Source organism: Cyprinus carpio, chromosome A7 (assembly GCF_018340385.1).
Source record: "Cyprinus carpio isolate SPL01 chromosome A7, ASM1834038v1, whole genome shotgun sequence".
In the NCBI taxonomy this organism is placed as follows: Eukaryota; Metazoa; Chordata; class Actinopteri; order Cypriniformes; family Cyprinidae; genus Cyprinus; species Cyprinus carpio.
In genome coordinates, this window is record NC_056578.1 from 24424824 (window position 1) to 24452691 (window position 27868).

At 37.2% G+C, this 27868-nt stretch overlaps 2 protein-coding genes and 1 long non-coding RNA gene across 6 annotated transcripts; 1 reads left to right on the forward strand and 2 right to left on the reverse strand.

Annotated features, from left to right (window-relative positions):
- Window positions 1-5028: 5028 nt before the first annotated feature.
- On the reverse strand, window positions 5029-9128 carry LOC109096804 (zinc finger protein 501-like). The gene is made up of 3 exons (XM_019110461.2): window positions 8107-9128; window positions 7858-8010; window positions 5029-6856 (listed from the first exon to the last, which is right to left on the reverse strand). Exons 1-3 carry the CDS (start codon window positions 8165-8167, stop codon window positions 5616-5618), a joined length of 1455 nt encoding a protein of 484 aa, XP_018966006.1. The 5' UTR covers window positions 8168-9128; the 3' UTR covers window positions 5029-5615.
- Window positions 9129-9257: 129 nt separating this feature from the next.
- On the forward strand, window positions 9258-27703 carry LOC109096802 (poly(U)-binding-splicing factor PUF60-B). Of its 3 annotated transcripts, none has more exons than XM_019110458.2 (12): window positions 9258-9396; window positions 15057-15139; window positions 15294-15389; window positions 18596-18685; window positions 19685-19735; window positions 21200-21361; window positions 22028-22120; window positions 22983-23196; window positions 23517-23707; window positions 23930-24047; window positions 26145-26404; window positions 26980-27703. In XM_019110458.2, exons 3-12 carry the CDS (start codon window positions 15309-15311, stop codon window positions 27277-27279), a joined length of 1560 nt encoding a protein of 519 aa, XP_018966003.1. In that variant the 5' UTR covers window positions 9258-9396; window positions 15057-15139; window positions 15294-15308; the 3' UTR covers window positions 27280-27703. The 3 variants fall into 3 exon arrangements, with proteins under 3 accessions (XP_018966003.1, XP_018966005.1, XP_018966004.1); XM_019110459.2 differs by having other exon boundaries at window positions 9325-9472; XM_019110460.2 differs by lacking the exon at window positions 19685-19735.
- Window positions 12416-13925, reverse strand: LOC122145658. 2 transcript variants are annotated; one of them, XR_006160471.1, is made up of 3 exons: window positions 13456-13925; window positions 13100-13154; window positions 12416-12745 (listed from the first exon to the last, which is right to left on the reverse strand). It is a non-coding gene; the product is annotated as an uncharacterized LOC122145658 (long non-coding RNA). The 2 variants fall into 2 exon arrangements; XR_006160470.1 differs by having other exon boundaries at window positions 13273-13925.
- Window positions 27704-27868: the final 165 nt, after the last annotated feature.

Here is a 27868-nt window from a genome sequence, read left to right on the forward strand (position 1 = left end):
AGCCAAAGCTTAAATTCAGTGTCACATGATCTTTCAGAAATCATTAATAATGAATTATTATAGAAAAAATAATAGAAAAAACCAATTGAATGCATCATTGTGAAATAAAAAAATAGTTATATTTTCTTTTCTTGAAACACTTTCTTGAACTCAAAGCACTTTTCACCTTTCTTTGTATCGATTTAATTCTTGCTGCAATATTTCCTTCTTCTGTTTCCTTCATTCTTTCTTCTGCCCCATTGCTTCTTGCTACAGGACCTGTCACAATTCTATCACTTGGTGTTTTCTACCCACATCTTGACTTTTTCAACCTTCATCTTTCAAAATAGGTTTTGCATGACAAGCATATTCTGTATTACAGAGCCACTGAAAACCTTTTTTTCTTCTTCTTCAGATAATTAGGTTTTTTCACACATAACGAATTAGTACACCAAGCATGGTGTCACACTGATCCTGTCATCTGTCTTGCATGTTTTAATTGTTTTATGCATAATTTATGTAATAATTCAATTTTGTTCAAATAAGCACACAGGATAAAACAGCTTTAAACATGATGTATTGAAAACAGAAAGATAAAATGAAGCTGTTCACTGCAGTTCACATTCAGTTGCAAACAGAGCATGTGGCCCTTTAGCTTCTCCACTCTGGAGGGAAATTGGATTATACCATTTCAGTCTGAAAGGAGGGTCCATTCTTCTTTTTGAAAATTTGTGAGAAGTGTTTTTTGTGTATTACTTTAGTTATGATTATGTTTGTATGTTTATCTAAATATTTTATCTATCAATAAGTTTTTTTTTTGTTTGTTTGGTTTTTTTTTTTTATTACTTGTTTGCATTACTCTCTCTGTGGTAATTTGGTATTGCCCGGATCTATATATGTGCTCTTTGTCATGGCAGAGGCTGTGGCTGTAACCCTACTAATTCTGCAGTACACAGTATATAGCCAATGAACACTATGGGACATTGCTGTATGAGCATCCGTGACAAATACGGATGACTGAGATGATAAAAGGGGAACAACTTTAGACTGTTTTAAGAAATGTAAAATTTGTATTAATGTTGGTTTCAAACATTTCAAAAAATATACTAACATTTAGAATGAGTGATCTTCATCTTTTCAAACTCATTTGTTTTAAATGTCAACAGACATTAGCAGTGTGTGTGTGTGTGTGTGTGTGTGTGTGTGTGTGTGTGTGTGTTTAAAAAAGCACATGCACGGATTATTTTTTAAAGCATGTCATTCAGTCAAGCAATTTAGTGTTTGTCAGGTGTGATTGCTCCTCATCTCCTTCATGGAGAAATTGATGATAGTATTCAGCAGCACCATATACGTCAGGCAATGTGAGAGCACAGCAGAACCTTATTAGATTTCTGAGTCTATAAAGAGACCATTCCTGTGATTCACAGGAGTATTTAGCAATGTTTCAGCCACAGCTTTACAGTTTACCAATGCATGGGACTAGTCTTCTCCAGACTAGGAATGTACTGTCATCTCTGTATCTTGTTAGATTTTTCAATTTTTTTCATTTAGATTTACTTTAATCCAAAAAGCAATCTTCTACTTGTTAATAAAAACTGATGGTTGACATTGATAACAGTAAGACATACTGTAAGTAGTCATTAAGAGTTTTTTCACTCTTATTACTCTCCCAGCATCTTCTCGGTTTGAGTGAAATGCCTCAACATGACAAATGCTCCTTCCCTTTGAATGATGCAGTGAAATGACACCATACAGTACAGGATCATGTGCATCTCATATAGCTGTGGTGGACTGCAAATACGGCAGCTATCTACTAATTTTCTCTCTGATTTTCTAAATAAAGAAATATGTTGTATTTGACCCGAAGGCTTACGTTATGCCCTGCCCAGATAGTCCAATTAACTTTTGTCTTATTGGTTTATTATAATATCTAATTAAGCCACCTTTTTAACTAAGGCTACCCAATATTCATTACAATGTCATTAAAAATTGAAATAACTGATCATTATCTTTCTTTGTTCAGCTCTTCAGTATCAGATCAATTAAAGTGGCAATTTAGTAATGCCCACAGAGTGTCTGGTATAGGCATGTGTATTTTTTCTGTTTAATATCCATGATATAATTATTGATATAATTAAGGGAACACATTTAATTGGAATAGTTCTCTTTTTTGTTCTGTAAGAGCTAAAATCCTGTGAGATTAAGAAACAATTACAAACACTTTTGGAAAATGGTTTTATCTGCTAGGTTTCTGTATTCCTTGAGGAAATAAGTATTATTTAATGGGATTTCTCCATTAAATTTTACCTGTGCTTTTCTTAGTGGAGCATATAAGGCAGCATAGGGCCAGAATGGTTTTGATTTCTATACTCTGTAAACAAACAATGATACAATCAATCGTGCTCTTTTTAAAGAAAATCATTGTGTAAATGGCACCCATTGTGTCATTGTCTGCAGCCACTATTGACAACTATTATGTACCAAAAAGGAATTTAGTTAATGTCCAAAATTACATAAACGATGGTACAAATAGTAGATGATTGTCGGATTTGACTGACTGATTGAATAAATTCAATTGAACCTTTTAAGCCTTTGTGCAAGACAGGGAAATGAGCAATTCAGTTATGTGAACGTTTACTGTTGTTTTTTAGGAGCTGAGTATAATTGCTGTTTTTGTGTTTTGAAGAGATTTGCAGTGCAAAAAGGAAATTAATTGCAAAATTACCAAACAAATTAACCACAATTCTTTCCTAGTCAGGAGTAGAATGTGATGGACAACCAGGACACAGTAATAAAATGCATTTTAGTTGTTTGTTGTACTTGTAAAAGAAAACTCTGTGTTTCTGTAATGTCCTACAGAGGATTCCCAACAGATTCACTGATGTTTCATAAACCACTGATTTATGTTAAGTGGGCTAATGTGTTGAACTGCATTTGGATAAAATGCCAAACATTAAACATTGCATAAATTGGCAAGTGTACAAGCACTAAGACTAACTGTCACATTCTCATTTACTTGCATGAAAGTAATGGACTCATTAAGTAATGGAGATTTAAGTGCTTTAGCAGGAGTAAAATCAAAGCTACTCTCAATAAAATCTCAATTAGAAACAGCTTTTGGCATTAAACCACTGTTATTATTATTTTTACACAAGGTCAAACCCTGAAAAAAATGAAATCCCCTTTTCAATTATGAAAATATAATTCAATAAAGCATTAAGCCCCAAGAAACCATGGTTTACGATGCATTTTTAACAGCTTAGGGGGGTTTTCAGTGTTATAAATCACTGTAAACCATGGCTTCACAGGGTTTATTGCTTTTATAAAACGGTTATTCCATGTTCGTAGTAAAGTTTCACAGAATAAAACAAAGCAAATAAAGTGTAATGATATAAATAAAACCAGTATTCTTCCACCAAACAATGTAGTTCCTCAGAAACAGTTGTGGTTCCAACAAAACAAAGGTATACGTTTGTAGTGTAAATTTACAACAGCTACGAACGCGGCTCAACCAATCAAGAAACAAGGACCGGAACTATCCGTTTTATAATTATGAATATATGGATACATAATGAATATATACTACTTTTTATGGTCGTTTTTTGCAATAATTGCCTGGCTGTGACTAAACTTTTATTTGCCTGCCTCTGTATTTTTTCTCGTGCACTGGTTTGCCAGCTGAACAGCCAGGTGGCCCGACTGACCGATGAGCTCCGACGCTGATTCAACATGTCGAATTGGCCGAAAAAAAGCAGACGAGGACCAACTTCAGCCGACGGTGTGGAACACACTAAGAAAATTTAGCCGGCCGACGAACAAAAACTGCCCAATGGCTGACCGTCACAGGCAGCGTATGGTCTTCTGTGTCAGCCCCACCACAAGGATATGTTTTCTATGTGTATTAATGCTTTGATTTTAAAGAAAACAGCGCATCTGTGCAGCACAGCTGACACAGAAGAGCGTACGCTGCCTGCGTTCAGCTAATATTTTCCAAAATGGCACTACAGTGATGCGGAGAGACACAGAGGAGATGAATTGTTGAATAAAGTCATTATTTTTGTTTTCTTTGCTTACAAAAAGTATTCTTGTTGCTTCATAACGTTACGGTTGAATCACTGATGGCAGATGGACTATTCTGATGATGCTTTTCATACGTTCCTGGACCTTGACAGTATAAGTTAGTTGGCAGTCTATTGGACAGTCTAAAGCCTCCCTGTTTTCATCCAAAATATCTTAAATTGTGTTCCAAAGACAAACAAAGCTTTTACGGGTTTGGAACAACATGATTAATGTTGTGATTAATGACAAAATTTTCATTTTGCGGTGGAGTAACCCTTTGAGTTATTATGTAACATAATTCTAAAACCTTTAGGTGAGTGATGCCCAATGCATTCAAATGTACATACTGCCCTCTTTTGGTTGAACTTGAACTGTAAAACAGCTCATCTACAGGATTGTGTCTAAAAACTAGTGGCATAGGCAAGCTCATTATTTTCAGTACTATTTTGTTATACACGCTTGAAAATAAAGGTTCTTTATTGTTATCTAGTTCCACGAAGAACCTTTAACATACATGGAACTTTATTTTATTGCAAGTTTCTTTATAATGGAAAAATTTTCTATGTTCTTCACATTAAAAAATTGTTATTTTAGGAACTGTTCACTGCTTAAGAACTGTGGCATTGTAATGTGCATAACTTTTGCTTAGTTTTATGTGGTTGTTTATGCTTACCTTAATGAAATATCATGAATTAATACATTAAGGACAGCATAATCTTTTGATGGCACACATAATTTAAAATGGATTTTGTTTAATTTGTATTTATAAACATGTGAAATTGAAAAAGCAATCATGTATTTATGTCAATCTGCTGCTTTTCCTGCAAGTTTTCTTAATAATATTTTTTGAAAAATATGCTTATGTACACATGAGACAAATACTAATATCAGTGTTATACATGAAGCTGCTCTTTTTGTTATAATGTTTTTGTTTTCTCCTTGAGTTTTGAAACCTAAACTTGTCGTGTTTAAAAAATTTGTAATTCCTTGTAGGTGAAAGAGAAATTTATTTGTGTAAAGGTATGTGATTAAGACAAACTGTTCTATAATACATATAAAAAATAAGTGTTTACATTGTATAAAAATTTAAAATAAAGTCTATTTCAGCATGATTTAATCATTAGAATAAGAAAATAAATTATATATCAGATAATAGAAATCTTTTATTTATATTAAATTCAAATACTTCACTGTTTTTATGAACGGTACAAACAAGTCCCACCTGCATAAAACCCTTAATAATTCATAATCAATTTCTCTTCAAAGAAAGGTCAGACAGCTAATTTCTTGCTGAATAACCCTAGATGTATAAATAATGAATAAAATATATGAGATTCCTGAACATACTCCCAAAAACATCTTTGAGTGGACAGTTTAAGACACAAGCAAGAATAAAATCTTAAGCAATTTGCATTTACCCAATACAGTCTTACAACCAACAGAGTAGTATAGAGCATACTGTAATGTGATCAGCAAGTTAAAATTCCCCTGCTGTGACCAAAGTGATTTCAGCACTCAGTAATATACGGTATTTTCCAAATGTATATACTGTATATTATAATAATAGAAGAATGTCTTTATTTATGGTGCACTCTCTGGTGTGTTAGCAGGCTTCTCTTGTCTTTGAAGGTCTTCCCACAGTCCGTGCAGGGGAAAGGCCTTTCTCCTGTGTGAGTGCGCTCATGCACTTTGAGTTGTGATGTCTGTTTGAAGCCCATGCCGCAGACAGAGCAGGGATAAGGCTTTTCTCCCGTATGTACTCTCAGATGTATCCTAAGCTCTGCAGCCCTGCGGAAGCTCTTTCCACACTGAGAGCAAAGATGAGGTCGTGCTTCACTGTGAGTGTTCAGGTGCATTTTCAGGTCAAATGACCGGCGGAAGCACTTTCCACATTCAGCGCAGGAGTATGGTCTCTCATCTGAGTGTGCACGCTGGTGACTCCTCAGTAAATATAAATGCGTGAAGGCCTTTCCGCATTCAGTACAGTGATGGTGCTTCTCTCCTTTGTGACACTGCTGGTGTTCTTTAAGTTGACAGAAAGCGCCGAAAGCTTCACTACACACGCCGCAGCGGAACAGTTTCTCTACTGACTGAGGTGGCTGGTGCTCTTTTAGCCTCCTGCTGTCGGTGAACGCCTTGTTGCATACAGTGCATCGATAAGGCTTTTCTCCAGTGTGAATGCGCTTGTGTGTGATCAAATTGGCATGTCCCTTGAAGCGCTTCTCACACACAGAGCACACGTAAGGCCTCTCTCCTGAATGAACACGTCTGTGAACTTTAAGTCCGCCCAGCTGGCAGAACGTCTTCCCGCACTCTTTGCACTCATAAGGTTTTTCACCAGTGTGGGTTCGTAGATGAACTCGTAACGCTCCGGATGTAGTAAAAGCCTTCCAGCACTGTGAGCACATGTATGGCTTCTCTCCCGTATGAATCCTTTGGTGAATTCGTAGATCTATAAGTTGCTGGAAACCCTTGTTACACTCAGGGCAGTGATGGCGTTTTTCATTTCTATGAAGCCTGCGGTGATTAGAAAAGGACCCTGACTGAGCAAAGCTCTTTCCACATTCGGAGCAGTGGTAGGGTTTTTCTCCTGAGTGAACACGCAGATGTACTTTCAGTTCAGACAACGTAATGAACCTCTTGCCGCATTCAGGACAACCATGAGGCCTCTCTCCTGAATGAACTAGTTTATGTCTTTTAAAGTGAACTGACGTTTTGAAGCTTTGTCCGCATTTCAAGCAATGGTGATTTGATTTGTTAGAGCGAACTCCTGTTTTTGTGCTCTTTCTTGAGCAACTTCTTTTCCTTTTACCAGTTTCTGAAAAGAAAAAAGAAAGAGTGAGTGTAATCTGAATAATACAACCTATTTACAATTTATTTTAAAATTGAATTGGACTTGACAACAAATCGCTTAAAATAAGGCAGTACCTCCCTTTTAAAGTACATAAGCATTCAAAAGTTAGGGGTTAGTAAGATTTTTAAAAAATAAATTGTTACTTTTATTTACCAAGGATGCATTAACCATTTAACACTGACATAAATGATCAACTGATTAACAACACGGTTGTTCTAAAATGTCTGCAGGTCTGATATGATCACAGACATCATATTTTTCTTGCTGACATCAGAGATTGCGTGTCCAATCAAACTTTAAATAATTTTTATTTAAACTAATCTTTGGCTAATTCGAACATATTATTTAGCCCACTGGGTCAGTAAATCACTCTTCTGTTTGTTGTTTATGATTTAATAAAAAAGTATGGTCATGTTAATCATGTAATATTTTATTAGACCTATGCAGTTTGTTAATATCAATACATTTTATTATTTAGTTAGGTGGTTAGTAATATATTAGTTTTTGATCATTTTGATTTTGGGTAGTCACTTGGAAATCTGGACCCTGAAGCAAAACTAGCTGAGAACCACTGACTTGAGTTCATTTATTTAAATGTTATTATTATTATTAAACTATTGTTATATACAGTACAGATCAAAAGGTTGGGGTCTGTACAATTTTTACACTTCTTTCAGGATTCTTTGATCAATATAAAGTTTATAAGCATTTATTTGAAATAGAATTTTTTAACAGTGTAAAATCCTAAAAAAATAAATAAAAAAAATTCATGCAGTCATGGAATTTTTATGCTATGCTTAACTATACAAAGTAATATCCAATTATTTATTATACTGTATAATCTCTGAAGTCCACATCAAAGCTGATCCACTGCACATATCTATTGTGGCTAGCCAAACTAAATGTGGCTTCATTCACCCACGTGGTCTCTATGTGAGCACAGATTTATTAGTTTGCAATTTTACCTTGTTTGGTTGAATCTTGGCTGGCCGGACGCATGTCAGAGACTTCCTCATCCTTAACACCCTCATCTTTTTTTAGATCCACACAAATGCCACACACGCTGCTGGGGTGATCACAAGATGGTGGGCTTGGATCTGGCCTCTCTTCATTCGTCACTATACAATGCAATTAGATACAAACATATTGCATATACACGTATAATCAAATGAGCATGTGACTTCTTAATAATCGGGACAGGCTGAATTGCTCACAGTGCTCTGGATGTCCGGATGGGTCCGTCAGTATCTCTATCGCAGCCAGAAGGACATCCATGGCAAGTATTTTTAGTGTCGGTCCGTCAAGTAGCTATAAAACACATTACCTGTGTCTGAAGCAGGTGCGTATTCTCCTACGGACCGCAAAGACGCGAACATGCACCGGTCTCTCACAGTAGCCTTACATTTTAATCGCAGTGCATTTGTTGACTTCAAGCACAAATTAAGAACTTATTTACAGGTGAAACTGTTAGTCCCCAGAGAGTAGTTACAGTCACTTCAGCGTTTTAACCGCCCCGCGTCAATAATAATTTATGGCATTAAAACCAAAAGTAACCTACACAAAGGTCCAGTTGTCATCGTAGTCCTAAAGGTGTAAATGTTTTGTTTCATTTACTTCCTACTTCCGCATTACGAGTATTGTTTCTCGTAAACCTGCTGGTTTACTGTTGAGCTCTACAGTTAAAATAACGAGTTCACTGAGATACAGGACACTTAATTCTGACAGGATTTCACCTAAAAACTATGCTTTTACGATATATTCTAATTAAATTAAATAAATGTTTAAACAAACAATGAAATACTGATACTGTCTATCAATCCGATAATGTTTTTTACCAGCATCTGCTTCTGTATCTCAACATCTGCACAATGACAAGCTTCTAGCCCTGTCTCTGTTCATGCTTATATGTACTTTAACAGCTGTGTCAGTGCTATCTGAATGTAACTAAACGTACAAATATTTGATCTTACAGTAATCCAGAAAAACGTATCTTAAATCTAGAAGGGTCGTCCAGCACCCTTGACAGTGCAGTTTCTCTGAAGGCACTGAGCCTGGTGGAGGCAGTATGCTTACATGAGAAAACGACTGCTGCTGCACCAGAGAAGAAGACGTTTCTTTGAACTTCTCGGTGATTTTTACGAGACTGGAGAGGAAGCTGAAGAGAGTCCGGCTGGTTTGAGATATACAGAGCCTGCAGGGGGCGTGTCATGGCTCAAACACCAGTCTTTCTTGCACGAGATTCAAAATTCACACATTTATAAACGAAAAAAAAACGTAAATATTTCAAAAGTAAAAACGATTTTCAGAGCTGATAACCCTAAACAAGGTATTCCTAGTATTCGGCCTGATCCAGCGACGCTGACGTCAGCGCTAACGGCTGTTCTAGATCACGTGACCAGAGTCGTCCGGCGGAAGCCGCGCGCGCTCCTGGCTCTGATGTGTTTCTGTAGTGTTGCAGAGTCCTCAATGTGGATCACTACATGGCGGTAACGTGGAACACTGCGGTAATGATGATCATCTAACACGTTTACTTCAATATAGGAGTATTTTTAACATCTCCGTGGTTATAGTTAGCGTTGGGTGAGTTTAGTCTAAATAAACTTCTCACCGTTTCATTACATCTCAAGTCGTGTGTACACGAGGCCTGCATGAAAGCTCGTTAGCTGCTGTTCACTGCTAACCAGGCTAATGCTAGCAGCAACCTGCTGTGCGTTTTCTGGGTTATGTAGGATTTACCTTATATTTAAAAACGGCTACAGCTTGTTTGGGACGCATGTAGATAGTAAGCCCATGAATCCTGCACCGGCTGGCCTAAGTCACTGTATTTTACAGCTGTGTAAGTCAGCTAGCACCGCTGCTGAGGTAATGTGCCAGCACGAGCGCGCCACTGCGTGTCTTTAACCTCTTTGTTGATATACAGCTAGTTTGAAGATACTAAAACTCTGTTCAATTTAGTGTTGACATTGTGTGTACGCTAAGCCAAAAATGGCAGAGAAAACCGAAACGCAAATGGAGGATCCGACGAGTTGGTCGGTTATGCAGTGTTTTTTTGTAATGAACAAATTATTCAGTATGAATACTATTGGCTTGTGAATAATCAGGTTCATGATTTATTCTGATTGGAACAGTTTGCATCTTGTAGAGGAAATGATCCAGTAGTGTACAGTATTTTAGCACCATGCTACTGTCGGGAAAAACAATGTACTGTTACTGGAGATATGATAATGGGGCCTTTCGCACCGCAGGAACATTTTCATAGTACCAGAACTAACTGTGGAACTACCCACTTTTGGGCGTTTTCGCACCGCAGGAACTAGGTGAGATTTTAGTACCAGACTGCTATTTTCGAGAACCAAATTAGCTCCTACTCCGGAGCAGGGTCTAACCCAGGCAGGGGTCGGCAACCTGCGGCACGCGTGCCAACAGTGGCCCGCAGAGGGATAAGCGCGCGAGCAATAGGGAAAACTCCACATTGACGTACATTTTGAGGTAATAACGTCTCATAGTCACACAGCCTGTAAGGAGCTATAAATACTAGTAAAGTGTGAGATTTAACTTGCGCTAGTCTACGGTTGCGCGCGCGCGCTTCAGATCAAAGCCTCAGCGGTATAACAGCGCTCGTCAGTGTCAAAATGACTGAGATGGCCAATCAAATCAAAGTAGGCGGGGTTTACTGTTGACAGAAGCAGAGCGCGAAGCGTCACTTTAAAGTTAAAGAGAGCGAGGTAAGATAAAGCTACAAATCATTTAATATTAGTCAACTTTTAACGATACGTTTACGATAGAAATGTTAAATGACCGACAGCCATGTCCAGTGATGTAAACTACTCGAATTTTTTTCTGAAGTATTGCCATTTTGAGAGAGAGAGATGTGTAAATTGTCTGCGTCTCTCTCTACTTATAATGAAGCTGAGTTTAGTTACTTAAAAACAGCATTTTTACCCCCCTCGTTGCTGAGAAATATAATGTAGCGATTCAGTATTGATTAAGAAAAGTCCCGTGGCAGCGCTGACAAGTTTATGAATGTTACTTTTTGTTGGCACAGTGTTTAACCAGAAAAATTAAAAATTGCACGTCATGCCGAAAAGGTTGCCGACCCCTACTAGCACAACTGGTACTACCGTGACGTAAGTAGACATTGATTGGCCAGACGCGTTCAAAAACGCCCTCACCTGCCATTATTTAAAACGCCAACATTGTGTCAACTTATTTCGCAAGTATGACGAACAGCGATAAATATACGGACGCTGAAGTGCAGGCAAATGTAGCACTGCCAGTTGTCGTTGGAGAATATTAGTCTTCCCCACTGAGCAAAAGTACGTCCAATCGACGTCTTTTCAACGTCTTTGTCGGACGTTGAAATGACGTCCCCTGAAGCTCCAGAATGAAAGTTTTTATGACGTCTTTTTTCGACGTCTTTTGGACGTCTTTGTCGGACGTTGAAATGACGTCCCCTGAAGCGCCAGAATGAAAGTTTTTATGACGTCTTTTTTCGACGTCTTTTGGACGTCCAATATCGACGTCTACAGGACGTCTATAGAAGGTTAAAATTGCGTTCAGATGTGGTCATTTCTGGACATATTTTCAACGTCTTATAAAGTCTCATTTAGGCGTCATTTATACTGTTTCTGAACAAAATAAACACTCTTAGGCTGCATTCAATTAAATATCATGTTTATTTCAATGCAATTTCTTTTTGTACTTGTAAATAAACTTAAAGAAACAGTGTGTTCACACAAAAACCATGAAATAAAAGAAATGTCACTCATTATACAGTGGATAACAATTAACAACAAACAATTTAGTTTAGTTCGGTCCACACATTTTCACCTATTGGAGTTTAACTTTTTAAGCTTTTTCATTTTTATTTAAACTGCAATTAGCATAAAATTCTTAAAGATGGTATTCTTTATTCACGCAATTGTCAAGTGTTCATGTGCCCAAATATTATCTGCATGCACAATAATAATAATAAAAAAAGGGTTTTCAATCTGGTTTTCAGTATGGGGTTAAGGGGGTAAGCAAAGTGGTTTATAAAATAATTTTCCAGACTACTGGTCTTTTTTTTTTAATCTTCTGAGATGTGCTGAATTATTCTAAGCAAAACGTAAACACATAAAAGCGGGCACTTACAGGTTTCTATAAGTATAGTTCTCATGTCTGTGTGACAAGCCTGTCTGTACACAGTGGTATTGTCTGTACCACTGTGTTTTCTACATTTCAGAATGAGGTTCACAGAAACTGAGATAGCAAGTGCTTTTTAATTAACAAAAGATATACTGCTTGTAAATAATGGCACTAGAATTTTTTTTATTTTATACATAGGCCTAAATATTTTTATTTTTATTCTGTTTTGAATAGTATTCAATTTAAATGATTTGAAGTGAGGGGAAATAAAATCTTTACAGTGTTCATAGTTTTTAAGTTTCTTAACGTTTGTTTTATTTATCAGTATTTAAATTATTTCTGAAATTAATAGTAAAATGTGTCTTATACACGGATGCAACTTATGTGTTTTTTTTTCCTGACCTGGTGCAACTTAGCCCTATATTGTGCTGTATTATTAAACAAATGTATTGTTAAAAAATGGGAACTATTTAAAAATAAATAATAATAATAAAATAAAACAATCATATTATGTTCATTATACTCCCACCCACAATAATTTTAAGCCTTAAAATCTGTTGTAATTCTGAGGGTGTCTTTGAAAAATCTTCTCTGCAAGGGATCCCTGGCGCCAAAATGTTGTAAATGTCCAGTGCTAGTTGTCAGGCATCCATATACAGCAAAGTCTGGTGTGGTAGGAGGAACTGTCCTGGTTGGCACAACATCTATCTGTCTTCATGAACTTCCCTGAAACACAAATTAAATATAAATGATTATTATAAATATAAATATAGCTTCACAATGCTCATTTGACCTCTGTGGTGAACATATGATCAGAAAATACTGCCAGACTGATTTTTAGTCTTTAGGGAATCATTTCAAAGCGTAAATTTAATTTTTTTTATTTTATTTTTTTAAAGTGCCTAATTTCACAGACTCGCGTGAGCATCCAGGATACACGACAAAGGCTGTTTTAATACAAGAACACTTCACACAAGATAAAGTTTTGAAAATCTTACATTATCGTTAATGTAGTGACAGAATGTATTTGTATTTGCGGTATTAAAACTAACCACTAGGTGTCAGTAGTGTTACACTCACCAGTAGAGTGTGTAGATTACGAATCAGAAGTTAAACTCTTGTTGCTGTTCCCGTCCTGAAAAGTAGAAAAAATATAAGTTCTAAAATCGTTTCTTTATTTGATCAAGAAAAATTACAGTTACCTGTTTTAGTGACTAATTTTAATAACTTAAAAAGGATCATCAAAATTTTACCTCAGACTGTAACTTGGACCACCTCAAATTAACCAACAGGGATAACGTTATGTACAATTACAAAAAGAAGAATTTGAAAATATATAATCTTTATAATCCAAATAAATAATTTGAAATATTAAACTGAAGTGAAATTTAACATTAGCTTGATAAAACGATGAATAAAAGCACATTTATTCTTACCTTTGGCTCAGCGCAGTTGTCAGATGACCGTTACTGTTTGAATTTCAAAGTAACCGTTAACGTTAATTACGTTAGCTCCGTCCCGTTGTGAAGGTCGTTCGTTGGTCCGGTATCTCTGTAGGTTTATAAAGTGTCCTCAACGTAGAAATAAATAAATTAAAGGATGGCGGCAGTTATATCTTCAGTCTTTTGTAATAAACAGAATTATTCTTCCGTCTTCGTGGTTATTTGCGCCATCACGTTACGTTTACGTTTTTTAATTTTTTTTTTTTTTTTTTGCCATCACGTTTACGTCACTCACGTAACAACACGTTAACGCCCCTCGTGGCCAGCGCACGTTTAAATACACTATTTCATTTAATTTAAATCTATGTGTTAAATATTTATTATTTAATTATTTAATAGGATATAATATTATTTCAGTCTAATTATCTATTTAAATATATTCAACTTTAATATATTTTAATGTATTTAACTTTATTTAATTATCTATATTTAATTTATAGATCTAATACAGATATAAACTGCTGTTTCTGTCAATGCTCCAGTGAGAAATACCACTCAAATAAATAAATAAATTCATGTAAGATTTTATATGGTCACATTATGGTACTTTAATTAGGCCTATGTTTTTAAACATTTATATATTAAATTATTTTGACACCTAAATGTTTCAGAAGAGTAGGCTACATGTGCTATTTAAATCAGAAATCAAAGGATTGCTTTGTTGTGTTTATATGTATATGTTTATGTATATTTGTATAAATGTGCTATTTAAATCAGATATATATATATATATATATAAAGTTATGTTGATTTCCTGAACCTGTTCTGCACGTTGAACAGACGTCCAAGAAAATCCTTAGCCGGACGGTCAAATTTTGAACCTCCTATCAACGTCCAAGGGACGTCGTAGATCGACGTCCAGATATGAACCGGATTTGCACGTCGAGTAGACGTCCAGATACGGTCCAGACCGACCGACGCAATTTAGACTTGATCTGCACGTCGTATAGACGTCTCATGTTTGTTGGGTCCTTTCCGTTCTTTCAATCGCTTTACGTATATGTTGACATTCCATGTCCATTATTGTGAAACCCACGAGACACAATAAAAACACAGCTCCGATCAGAGCTTCCTCCATCCTCCTGTTGTTAATGTTGTGCTTCTTTGTTAACCTTGTTGAAAGCCGCGCACAAATCGCATCGCTGTCGACCGGCTTACGTCACGTCCTAGTACACACTGTCGGTGCAAATGCAACCCTTTAAATGGTACTGGGAAACAGTTTGCGCAAAATCGACCCAGTACTTTAGTACTGTACATTTAGTTCTGGAACTAAAGCGGTGTGAAAGGCCCTAATAATGTCCAGCAATTGCTTAAAGGCGTAGTTCCCCCTAAAATTCTATAGTTTTTTTTTTTTTGGTTTGTTTTTACAAATCTGTGTGACTGACTTTCTCCTTAGGAACACAAAAGGAGACGAATTGGATGAACTTTACCCTTTTGTGTTTCATGGAAGAAAGTCAGCTATCCATAGCTTCTTGTAATTGCATTTGGACTGTGATTTTAAATTATTATGCTGTGTGCATTTCCATGAACCACAGATCATTGTAAAATTGTGAGTGCTTTGCCAGCAAGTCTCCACGGCTTCACAATCCTGGTTGACGTAATACGGTTCGCCTCATAGGTAAGCTACAGAATCTTTCCTTAGGGTATAATTTACATATGTTTGGTTTTGATAAATATATATTTATTTTGTGCAAGCTATACTTTTTAGAAGTCAAATTGTGTCTTTTTAAAAAAAAATTTTTTATTCCATGTCCGTTGAATTGTTTTTTTAGTGAGGCAAAGGTCTGATGATGGAGAATGGACAAGGCACAGGTGCAAAGCTTGTATTACCGCCTCTTACTCCAGAGCAACAGGAGGCGCTGCAAAAGGTAATATAAAGTGTTATAGTTTTACCTTTTTTTTAGACTTTCATATCTTTGTTAGAGATATAAGAGGGAAAGTAGTCAGGGCTGGAAATTAAAGGGGTCCTATTTTGCTCTTTTACAAATTATTGATTTTGTTTTGGGGGTTGTACTAGAACATGCTCTCATGTTTGGTGGTTCGAAAAATGCAGAATTTTCCACATAATTTATATAATTACAATACCTTTCTCCCCAGCCTGGCACCAATGGCTCGATTAGTTCTGGGTTTGATGAAAGCCCGCCTTCCGAAAAACGAAATGTGATGTGATTGGTTAGCTGTCCCAGTGCATTGTGATTGGCGAACAGCTTAGACGGTGTTTCAGTACTGCAACGCCCCTTGACAAAGCAGCAAGTTCTGTCTGCTCCGGTATAGTTAAGGATGGCATCAATTAGGGCTGCACGATTTACTGTCTCGTCAGTAAAGCCGGTTCTGTGATTAGCAGTAAATGTCCATCATGTGGTTTCAGGTGGAGTGGCATTTAATACACAGAGCCGTAGTTCCCTGACAAGCTATGCAATATCGCGTTCATAACCGAATGCTATTCATCTGCGATTGACGCGATATTGCATAGCTTGCGATTAATTGTGCAGCACTAGCGTCAATATTGCCATATCAATTTGAGCTGGTTTCAGACCCCGAGAATATTGAACAAGAGGATCACACAGAACCTTTGCAGGCACGGATATTGCAAGGCATATTAGAGTGGTAACTAGGGTTGGGCTGATAGACGGTGGCATCGTCCATCGCCGATGGCTGATAGACCCCAACCCCCAACCCCCTACCCCACACACCCCCCCCCCCGCAATACGCCGCATCCCAATACTGTTTTCGGAAAGAAAATGACATATGTATGGAACCCAAACCCCTAAAGGGAATAAATGCGAGATGGGAGGAAAATATATATTTTTATACTTTTTTCTCGCAGTTATATCATTGGGTAATTATACTGTAGGCCTATATAAACTGCGGTCATCGGGAAACCGCTATTATGCCTGGCATTGAAACTGCTTTTGAATGCACAGTCCCTTTTTAGTTTAATTTTCAGTTTGGAGATTCGTGATCGCACATACTCTGTTTATATGGAGCAGCAGTACTTACCAAACATTTTACAAGATTAGATATTTTGTCAGTGGTGCTCAGAATCTACAAATCATTTGCCATCGTCCTCAGTCATCTCTCCTACTTACTCTGTTTATGTGGTAAGTGAAATTTTCTGAACTGTAATGTAACAAACGTTATCTGTTTTCCGTGCCTTTCTGAATACGGATTCACGCTTTGGGCACGACCCCCACCCACTGAAAAATAACTGCATTTACTATGTACAGATAAGTGCAATGGTAATATGTATTGTTTATTTCAAAAATTCAGAAATTTAAAAGGTACTGTAAATATGCATTGCTCTCAATTTTAATAGTTATTTATGAATTACTTTACGTATTACAAAACATCAACTTTTTTTTACTTGGTAGCACCGGTGCTCCCAACTTCAAGAAGTTAGGAGCACTCACTGAATATTAAGGAGCATCACAACTGCCAATTGAGCTGTCAACATCCTGATGATTAAAAGCTTCAACAATTGATCCTGATCCTGAATTCTTTGCCACACACTGCCCGGCATTTCTTGTTAGTGATGCATCGATCTTTCATGGCCAATTCCGATTGCTTATGTTTTAGAAGCGAGTAAGCTGATTCTGATGACCGATTTAGTGTTGTTTTTTTTTGTTTGTTTGTTTTTTGAAGCAAAATTTCAAAATCCCTGGTAGCCCTTCAGGTAGGCATTCTTCAGGTTTTGTTAGCTGAACTTTACTGTGGACAAATCACCATGATTAGCAAAAACTAGTAGCATATCGGGATGTAACAATTCAATAAACTTACAATGCGATAAAATTCACAATACCGATTACACCATAACATTTTCTTACAATTTATATATATATTTTTAAAAAAAAAAACATGAGATTTAAGACAAATTATAAATGGAAAGGTGTCCTTTTATTATTTCTCAGACAAAATGCTGCATATTTCTTTGTGAAATTGAAATGGTAATTAATAAAACTAACTTGAAATTTTAAAACAAATCCTAAATCAAATAAAAAATTATACAACTTAAAGAAATCTCTTCATATAAACAAAGGCTTTGTCTGTGCTCTATTTTAAATCAGAGGCAACCGTTTGAATTACTATCAGAAAAAGATGCTAAATACATATTATTTGGATTGTATAATTTAAAAATTTGAAGCAAAAACAGAATGGTCTGATTTTAGCTTTATGAGTGAGACGCAAATGTCATTCTCTGACAGCAGGTGCCACTAATGGAACACCACGTATTTAAAGGCTGCTGCCCCTTTAAGACCGCATGCACAGATCCAATATAATAATGCACAGGAGATTTCTTTCTCCACTGTATACGTTCACTTAAGACCTAACCAACTGTGTTTACAAGAATACTTGCAGAGACAATTATTTTGAGATAATTTTGTGTGTATGTGTTCATTCAGAAACGAGGATACGCGAAAGAGGAATCAATTCTGTCTACGTGCATTGTCCGAAACGCGTCTCTGTGTGTGCGCTTTGAATCAGTGCGCGCAAGCTCCGAATGCACGCGAATGGTTTAAAACGCTTGAATGTTTAAATCTTCAAGACTTAGTTGATCGTTTGCACTTGTTTCTACGATCCGTTTCACCACTACAAGTGAGTGAACCATGCGAATCAAGTTAGGAAATTTACATCACTATTCAAGATAGCCCGTCGGGCTGGGCAGTGATACATTTTGGTAGCCCGACTGGAAAACACAATAGCCTGGGACGTCAGGCTATCAGAACAGATCAGAACAGGTCACGGGTGGAATTCCAACCTGCGTCACCTGCTCCAGTGTGTCAAGAGCATGTGTGCTAGTGCTATGCCACAGCTCCATCTTAAAATAGATCCTTAATTAAAAGAGTCAAGGTCACAGGATGCTTTTCCATAAGTCAGATCGGAGCTTTATTTATTTATTTATTTACCAAACTTGACCAGCAACCAGTCTCTGTGACTGTTAGAAGAGAATTAAAGCTAACTAATTGACATTGTAATAAGCACTCAAATATGTAGCGCATGAATATTGGGTAAAATAGTGCCCTTATATTGATATAAACTAAATAGCCTGTGTTAATAGCCTCTCTCTCTCTCTTAGGCTAAGAAGTATGCCATGGAACAGAGCATCAAGAGTGTTTTAGTGAAACAGACCATCGCCCACCAGCAGCAGCAGCTCACAAACTTACAGGTGAGCTAAGATTATGATCTGATTATGCAGAATGCTTTAAATGTTACAATGTATTTGTTGCTTTCTTATTTGAGAGAATTTACAGAATTGAAACATTTGATTGTCTAACCAGTAGTGTGACTGAAAGTACATTTGTGTCATGTAAAGGTGTAGGATTTATAATGCTGAATAGACTGAAGCAAGTCTGCAAAAAAGGAACTGATCTTTCAGACTTGCATATTATTTATCTTAATATTGGGTGATAGTCTTTTAATTATACATTAGAGATTCATGAAAATTCAGGAAATTGATCTGTCTGTTTAAACTGATATCTGTAAGGACAAATCAGTGAGCCTTAAATGCCCATTGATAATGGCAAGTTTTTACACTTAGGTGGTCAGGTGTCACTTTTTTTTTTTCTTCACACATCTCAAGTCTTGTGAATGCTCTTTTTATTTGGTCAGATTATCTTTAAGATTAGACTGGAACACTCCACTGGAATAACTCATCATGCATTATTTTATTTGCCCTCCCTCTCTGCCAGTTTGGTTGAGGTCTGCTTTTTCTGGTATTTATGCTTGTTTCTGCTACGCCTAGATTAAGTGTGTTTCTGTTTGATCACAATCTTTAAAGCTAGAAATTGGACGCATTATGTACTGCACTACCCAAGCAGACATCATGATGTCCAAAGAGTCAACAGCAGATGAGTTATCCAAAGGAAACCTACACAATCAATGCTTAGTTTATTTCTTGACTTTGTGAACAGATGGAAAATCTGAGCAGCCTACTCATTGCCTTTGTTGAAAGCTATGCATATTAGTATCTCTCTTGCTTTAATTGTGAAATGTTTCAGGTCTTCAGTCAAATTAAGTGGTGTTTTTAAGAGGTGGGCACAGTTTAAAGTTGAATTCGGAGGCATTGACCAGTCAGAAAGACTGTCTGGAATACTATGTCTGTCTGCAAAGGATAAAAGAGATATCTAACCTTTTTCAGCACTTTTCCATCTTTACTGTGTTTCAGATGGCAGCAGTGACAATGGGCTTTGGAGATCCTCTCTCATCTTTACAATCGGTCAATAGATTAACTATTATTTACCTTCTGTACGCGTTTTGGCATAATGACCGTTACCCTTCTTTAACCGCCATTGGGCTGATACACTAGACATTTGCAGCAGCATATTTAAAAAGCAGACATGGCTTTGTTGTGAATGAAATGTTTGATTTTGGTCACCCATTTTATTAAGCAGGATGCAAGATGACATAACATGAACTACCTCCATGAACTGACCGCACTTTTTCAGTGTTAATGAATGCCATAGGAGATGTTTTAAATGACAGGAACAGAATAGAGGGCTTTTAGTATGACGATTACACAGGACATTCTTCATTTACTGACAGTCTATTTCCATATTTGCCATTCTGAATCACTGCATGGCCACCTGTGTGTGCGCCCTCATGTCACTGCTCATTGATTGAACTTTATTTTTCTACCTGAAGCTCCATTTGTCTTAAGAAATCTTGTGGGCATTGTGTGTTGTGAATGGAGTGGATGATCCATTTCTCCTTTATGAATATGCTGTGGTGTATAAATGTCATCTTTGTCTGCTGTAAAAGAGGGTTAGCGGTCACTACGACAATCCAAATTGAATCTGCCTAAACTTTAAACCTTGTGTGTAATCGTATACTTTCGTCATGTGGCTGACATGCAATCCAAAACTTGAATAAGTAATAATTAAACAATGATAATGTGTTGTTTGGTTGGACTTAAAAGTGTAAATCGGATAGATTTGTGCTGATTCTCCCTCAACAGTGATCTGATATGTAAGTCCAAAAGCTCACCTCATGAAAAGAGAACTGATTTCACCTCAGCTCATTATCCGGGGTATTTACTTGTGCTAAGGGGTTACTTTCACATGTTAACTATTTAGGCTATCAGTATTCTTTGACAGAATTCAGGTCAGTTATAACTCTACAGCCTGGTTTCACAGACGGGGCTTAGCTTAAGCCAGGACTAGGCCTTAGTTAAATTAAGGTATTTAAGCAGCTTTTATAAAATGCCTTAGAAGGAAAGGTAACATATGTGCATCTTGAGACAGAACAATGGAACGGACATATTTTAAGATTAGTAAGAGCCATATATTTTCTAGATGAGACAGCTCAAACATGCATTTTAGTCTGGGACTAGCCTTAAGCCATGTCTGTGAAACTGGGGTTACATGTTTTAGTCTGCAAGCACTCACAGTAATTTAGGAACATGCAAGCAGCACTCTGGAAATAGAATAAGAAGAGGCTGTGCCACATGTTCTTAATTCACGTTGCTGTGCTTGTTGTTAATGGTAAGTGATGTAAATAATGAGTAATCGTAGAGGACCTAAAGAAGTGGGAACTAGTGCTAAAACAAGCTAAAAAAAGTTTAATCCCTTGCTATAGTTGATCTCATTGTCTTTGGTGCTTTGTGGGGTTTTTTTTCCCCTTCTTTTTTATTGTTCAGTAGCTAATCTTCTCTATTGTTGTCTCTTCCTTTCATGACCACCAGGTGGCAGCACAGAGGCAGCGAGCTCTGGCCATCATGTGCCGTGTGTATGTAGGCTCCATTTATTATGAGCTGGGGGAAGATACCATCCGACAGGCCTTCGCCCCCTTTGGTCCCATTAAGAGCATTGATATGTCTTGGGACTCTGTCACCATGAAACACAAGGTATGCTGTGAGCCAGGTCTGAGTCATATTTATGTCCAAAATTTGCTAAATGAATTAAAGGGGTCTTATTATGCTCCTTTACAAGATGTAAGTCTCAGGTGTCCCCATAATGTGCCTGTGAAGTTTCAGTTTAAAATACTGTAAAATGCCCCTTTTTGGCTAGAAGCATAAACATGCAGGTTTCGTGTGTGTCTCCTACAACAACTAACAAAACATTGGTTTGTTTTTTATTATCCTCTCTATCTATAAAGCCTTGTCAGTTTAAACTTCTGATCTGTTTTTTTTTTTTTTTTTTTCATACGCACAAATTGGGATTTGTAGAAAATGCATATAAAAGCATAATAGGACCTCCTTAAATAATACATTTGCAATCAGTGGTGGTTTTTACTGTAAACATTTTACTTAAAAAAAAAAAAAAATTTACTTCAAAAAATGCCTAATATTTTAAAATGTTATTTAATCCTGTGAATGCAAAGCTGCGTCAGCAGCACTTATTTCAGTTCCCAGTGTCATATCATGATCCTTAATAATAGTTCTGATATGCTGATTTGGTGCCATATTATTATCAATGTTGAATCTTACTTTTGTCAGATTCACCCTGGTCTTAAAGGCTGATGTCTCATAGGAAGCATGTAAACCTTGTACACATTGATAACTCTGTCTCAGGGCTTTGCCTTTGTGGAGTATGAGGTTCCTGAAGCAGCTCAGCTGGCCTTGGAGCAGATGAACTCTGTTATGCTGGGTGGAAGGAACATTAAGGTGGGTTACAAAGAGGACAATCATTATTAAACTCCCTTTATAACAGCTCACTGACAGTGAGCTATTTTTTTCTGTTTTGTTGCTTTTGTGTGCGCATGACTCAGAGAAGCTGTCAGCAGACTTAATGTAGATCTGCCAGTATCTGTGTGTGTGTGTGTTTTACCTGAGTAAGTTCTCTCGTCTTCATGTGCATATCTGTCCTCTAACCTGAATGTGAGTGTATGCAATGCCATGCTTCCATACTGTCATACTGTTTGTTTTCGGAGCTCCATTTCTCTAGGAGCTGCAGAGGGAGCGTTTGTTTGAGGCGGGCTCTTCTCTGTCCGGGATGTGCTGATGATGGGCTGCGCCTGGCTGGTGTTTGCCTGGCCGCCCCAACTGCAGCACAGATACCACCAATCCAAAAAAACTGTTTTTTAACAGTCACAGACACACATTACAGTCAACTTTTTTTTTTTTTTTTTTTGTTCTCCAACACATCCTTGCTCTCACAGTGACCAGTACTATGGATATAGGCTATAATTAGTTAGTTAAAGTACTATCATTAATACATTATTTTTTCACTTATGTTCCACGAGTTTGTAAAAAAAGTAGATATTTGAGACCCTTAGGTCTCAGAACATTTTACTTGTATGCAAATAGCTATCTTTGAGAAAAGGTCTTTTGATAACTTTATTAGTTAAAGGGCTGAGCTGCAATATATTTGATCTTTTACTGTACTTGAGTCTCTTTTCAGACTGGTTCAGGTTTTTTTTTTTTTTTTTTTTTTTCTCAACCACTTTTGCATTTACATACACAAGCACACACTCATTCCTTCATACACTTACACTTAGTGGACCCTGTGCTGGTATGTGTACTGTAGGTGGGGCGGCCAAGTAACATTGGACAGGCGCAGCCTATCATCGACCAACTGGCAGAGGAGGCACGTGCCTACAACCGAATCTATGTAGCCTGTATCCACCCTGATCTATCTGACGACGACATTAAGAGCGTCTTTGAGGCCTTCGGAAAGATTAAAAGTTGTATGCTGGCACGGGAACCCACCACAGGAAAGCACAAGGGCTTTGGATTTATTGGTGAGCCGTTTAGAAAGCACTGTAAACCCTATGGAGAATGAGTTATTGCTGTATGTTGTACTTTTGTGCAACTGACGATTCGTTTCAAGAGTTCCAGCATCATATGTTAATGAGATGTCTTTCCAGATCCAGATATTTCAAGTGAAATTCACTGAGTTGTGCCATGCTTTTTACTTATAGACATGGCCAGTTGAAGTATGCAAGAGTAATGCAAGAATCAAATGTGTAGACCGATTCCTAAAGCTTCCAGAAATGTGAGATATGAAAACTTATTGTAAGCCTAGATTGAGGAACCGTTTTCTCCATTTCACCATGGGTAGAATATGAAAAGCCTCAGTCATCGTTGGATGCCGTCTCGTCTATGAACCTGTTTGACCTTGGAGGTCAGTACCTAAGAGTAGGGAAGGCTGTTACTCCTCCCATACCTCTGTTGACACCTACAACCCCTGGAGGTCTGCCTCCTGCTGCAGCTGTGGCGGCTGCTGCTGCGACCGCCAGGATCACTGCCCAGGTGAGAATTAAACCTTAGATCAAGCTGAACACTAGTTTAATACTATTATAGGAAAAATAGGTATATCTCAGATTTAGTAGTTTTCAGAGAAGCTATTGTTACAGCTGTGTTATGCATATGTTGTCTAATGGTGCTTACCAGACGAGGATTTGAAATCAGGGATTTCACATTGACATGGAAGCTGTAATTTCACATTTTCATGTTGTTTTGATGCTGTTGCAGGAGGCTGTTGTTGGAGCAACAGTGCTGGGGTCTCTCACTTCACCAGCACACATTCTCAGTCAGCAAATGGGACTTCCACAGGCTGTACTGGCTGCCCAGGCCCCTGGCATAATCACAGGTCTGCAAAAATCAATGAACACATCTTTGAAGCTCAATGCAGTTTGAATTGAAATCTTAACCCCCCTGAAGGCCTGTGCACATCAAGATGATTGTTCAGTGTGAATAACATTTTACATAACATTTGTTTGAGCGAACTGCTGTTAATACATCTGTTCAGAACAGCTTAAACAATCTTGTGCCAACAATTAGGGATGCACCAATACCACTTTTTGCTGAACTAGGCCGATATCGATACTTTCTTGGTACTTACGGATACCGATTACCAATACCTGTATTTTCATTGCATTTGTGATTTTTAAAAATACTGGCTAAAGAAACCAAAAGAATAATGTTAGTGGTCTTAGTTCATTTAACAAATAGATATTTCCTTCAGTTATTTTCACACTTAATTATGAAGATGAAAGAGATCCGCACTTATCCAAATGCAGCTCAAAAAGCTCAATTTATTTATGCCCATAAAATGTATTCTACAATTTTTTGTTTCTTTCACTGTTAATTTTTTTGCTCTATGATACTTCATCTTTAATTTAGAGCTGCTCCATTGCTGCGGCTCAGTGCTGTAATCACAAACCATTTTCCTGTAATAATGAAAGGAATCACTTGTTAGCCTATACATAAATCTTGTAACAGTGATGAACACATTTTCTGAAACATAAGTTGTGGTTTTTATCATCTGAAATGTGCTGCAACTTATATTCCAAAGCGACTCATATAATGCAATTAATGTCAACAAGCAAAACATGCCCAGTGCATGCACACATTTGTATTTGTGCAGAATAAGATAGACAAGCATAGCCTAGCGCATTTCACACAGGCTGCTGGTTTCACTTTAAATAAAGTTGTGCATGCTTGACATTTAAAATAAATTTTGCATAAATTGAATGCTCCTAATATTTTGGTTTGATTTATATTTATGATTTAGTTTTAATCCAAATGATGTGTGTGCTAAGTAAGCGAACAGCAATAAAGATCACACAACAGAAGTGCTATCTCTCACTCTTCCCCTCTCTCTTCTTACCATCAAGTAACTTTAGTACCTTGTGCATTATTTTACTTGCTTGCTTTTGACATATCCGACCAAACTACAAACTTTCCAGTGATGTCTGTGAGAAAAGGATATTCGTGCCGCCACTCTGCATGCTTTGCTTAGCTCGCACACATCAGCTATACAAGCATTAATATCGAATGTTTATCATTATATGAATTGTGTACTTCATAGAAATCCTTAATCTCTAATAACTTCATTCTGCTCTCTGTTGTTCTGTTGTCTGTTTCTTTGTCTGAACACAGCACTGTTCACATGCTGTGTGGTAATGGCTTTTGGTATCAGAGCATTTTAACGAGTATAGGAGCTCAGTATCGGACCTGATATCAGTAACGGTGCATCCCTACCATCAATGCAACAAGTTTTTTTTTTTTTCTTTTTTACGCAGAGGTCTATATTGTCCTCTCCATTGAACTGCTAAGTGAAGTTGCCAACCAATAAGATTCAAGCTTTTGGTTATTTTATTGGTGTCTGATGTTACATAAAAACTACAACTTGGTGGCACTTGAGCTTAAGTATTTTGCTAAGTGACTGTGAATATCAGAGAAAGAATCCAGAACTGGATCTTTTTTTTTTTTCTGTACTTTTGTTGATTCTGTTTGATAAACTCCATAGTGAATACAAAAACCTGAACAGCTAATTGAAAATATAAATAGTTTGGCTTTGTTCTTTTTGACAAGTGGGTCAGAAATGGAAAGTTGTCCATCACTTGTGTACTGTACACTGTATAATCTGGGGTGTTGCTGCTTTTTTAAAAGTGACAACTACTGTCAGAGTGTAAGTTTGCATTTTCATTCAGCCCTGCTGTTTTTTTTTTTTAACCGCATGCTAAAATTGGACCAAATATTCTTGCTGAACATTTGTGTGTTAGTTTGAACAGGTACATGACAGCATCTTATTTACAGCAAACTTTCAGAATCATGAAAATCTAGCTGGTTGAAGCTATCATAAAAATTAAAAGTTTATTGTTGAAGAATATCGTTCTGTAAAATGGAAAATTGATAGAAATGTTATCTGGAACACTCATGTCTCTTGTTATCCGTTTGATAGGTGTGACACCTGCTCGCCCCACTCTCCCTGTAGTCCCTCAGGTTGGTTTGGTCAACCCAGTACTAGCATCCCCACCCGTCACATCTGTGTCTGCAGGAACACCAACATCTGCAGCACAAACACATACAGAAGTGAAGAGAGAGGAAGACCGCAGGCGGGCTGAGGATCAGAGTGTGCCAGTCGGAAATGGACAGGACAGTGAACTAGAGCAGCTGATCGTCAATGCAAGTGGAGGAAAACAAACAGTCATGCAGTCAAAGGTTAGACAGCTTTACCTTGGCTGGATGTTAAAGATTAGAGACACAATTGCAAATTGGTCAAAGACCTGAGAGCAAGTTAAGGACCTGAAAGTTTCATATCTAATTTTTGACAACTGTCAGGAAACATTAAATGAACAAATCAAGTTTCTGCAAAGAAGCCAAGTTTAGAAAATGTTATTCAAGACAATTAAATTAGTTATTAAATTAGTCACCCAAAACTGAAATCATTAATCATTATTTTCTCACCCTAATGTTGTTCCAAACCTGTAAGAATTCCTTGCTTCTGTGGAACAGAAAAGGTATTTTGAATATTGTTGGTAACCTAATAGTTGCTGGTAGCCATTGACTTCCTTAGTATTTTGTTCCTCATACTGTGGAAGTCAATAGGGACCATCAGCTGTTTGGTTACTAACATTCTTAAAAATATCTTTTGAGTTTAGCAGAAGAAAATAACTTGTACATATTTGGAACAACTTAAGGGTGAGTAAATTATGACAGAATTGTAATTTTTCAGTTAACTGTCCCTGTCATGTCAGTTTACCCCCTTTTTTCTACCTCTCTTTGCCCATATGCAGTCAACAATTATGGTGCTGCGCAACATGGTGGGCCCAGAGGACATTGACGATGACCTGGAAGGTGAAGTGATGGAGGAATGTGGGAAGTATGGTGCTGTTAATCGGGTTATCATATACCAGGAACGACAGGGTGAGGATGACGATGCTGAGATAATAGTGAAGATCTTTGTGGAGTTCTCTGATGCGGATGAAATGAACAAGGCCATCCAGGCTCTCAACAACCGCTGGTTTGCAGGTCGCAAGGTTGTTGCAGAGTTGTATGATCAAAAGCGTTTTAATAACAGTGACCTCTCCGCATAAGACTGTCCTGAAATGGCCACTGGCCTTGTCTCTTGGCACTCGAACTCACTCAGCTTTCATCACTGCTGCTTGAGATCCGGGCCTCTTTGAAACTTGTAATTATTTTTTTATTGATGTTGATCGTAATAATATTATTGGAAAAATCCCAATTTTGGGATTTAGTTTAGGACAAAAAAATATGCTCCTCATACATTTACTTTGTGTCACCTACTGTGAAAGATTTTTTTTTTTTTTTACAGTCATTATTATTTGCAGGGTTTTGTTTTGTAATTTTGAAAAAAAAAAAATGAAATTTTCACCTTTCCCACCCAACTTTTTTACAAATGGCAACTTTTTTTTCACTGACATTGTGTTCAGACCCTAAACATTGTGTTGGTGACATTGGTTCTGGCTTTACCAAAACAATAAATTTTGTCTAACATGCCGTGTTGTCCCAGTCTTTAATATGGATGTTTGGATTAGTGCTTGAGGCACTTCCCTGATGTATATCACACACACACACACACACACCATAATACGCACAGTAGGACATAAAAGATTAACTTGAGATGATTGCTGGTGATTCTGTACCAGGAAATGTTCGGAGTTT

Bases quoted from the DNA above. Each gene is read 5' to 3' on its own strand.
- LOC109096802 (XM_019110458.2), top strand. From the start codon at position 15,309: ATGATGGAGAATGGACAAGGCACAGGTGCAAAGCTTGTATTACCGCCT. The intron at 23,197-23,516 runs GTGAGCCGTTTA...CACCATGGGTAG, and splicing joins CAAGGGCTTTGGATTTATTG to AATATGAAAAGCCTCAGTCA. The intron at 24,048-26,144 runs GTCTGCAAAAAT...TCCGTTTGATAG, and splicing joins GGCCCCTGGCATAATCACAG to GTGTGACACCTGCTCGCCCC.
- LOC109096804 (XM_019110461.2), bottom strand. From the start codon at position 8,167: ATGGATGTCCTTCTGGCTGCGATAGAGATACTGACGGACCCATCCGGA. The intron at 8,011-8,106 runs GTGAGCAATTCA...TGCATTGTATAG, and splicing joins ATCCGGACATCCAGAGCACT to TGACGAATGAAGAGAGGCCA. The intron at 6,857-7,857 runs GTAAAATTGCAA...TTTTCTTTTCAG, and splicing joins CCAAGATTCAACCAAACAAG to AAACTGGTAAAAGGAAAAGA.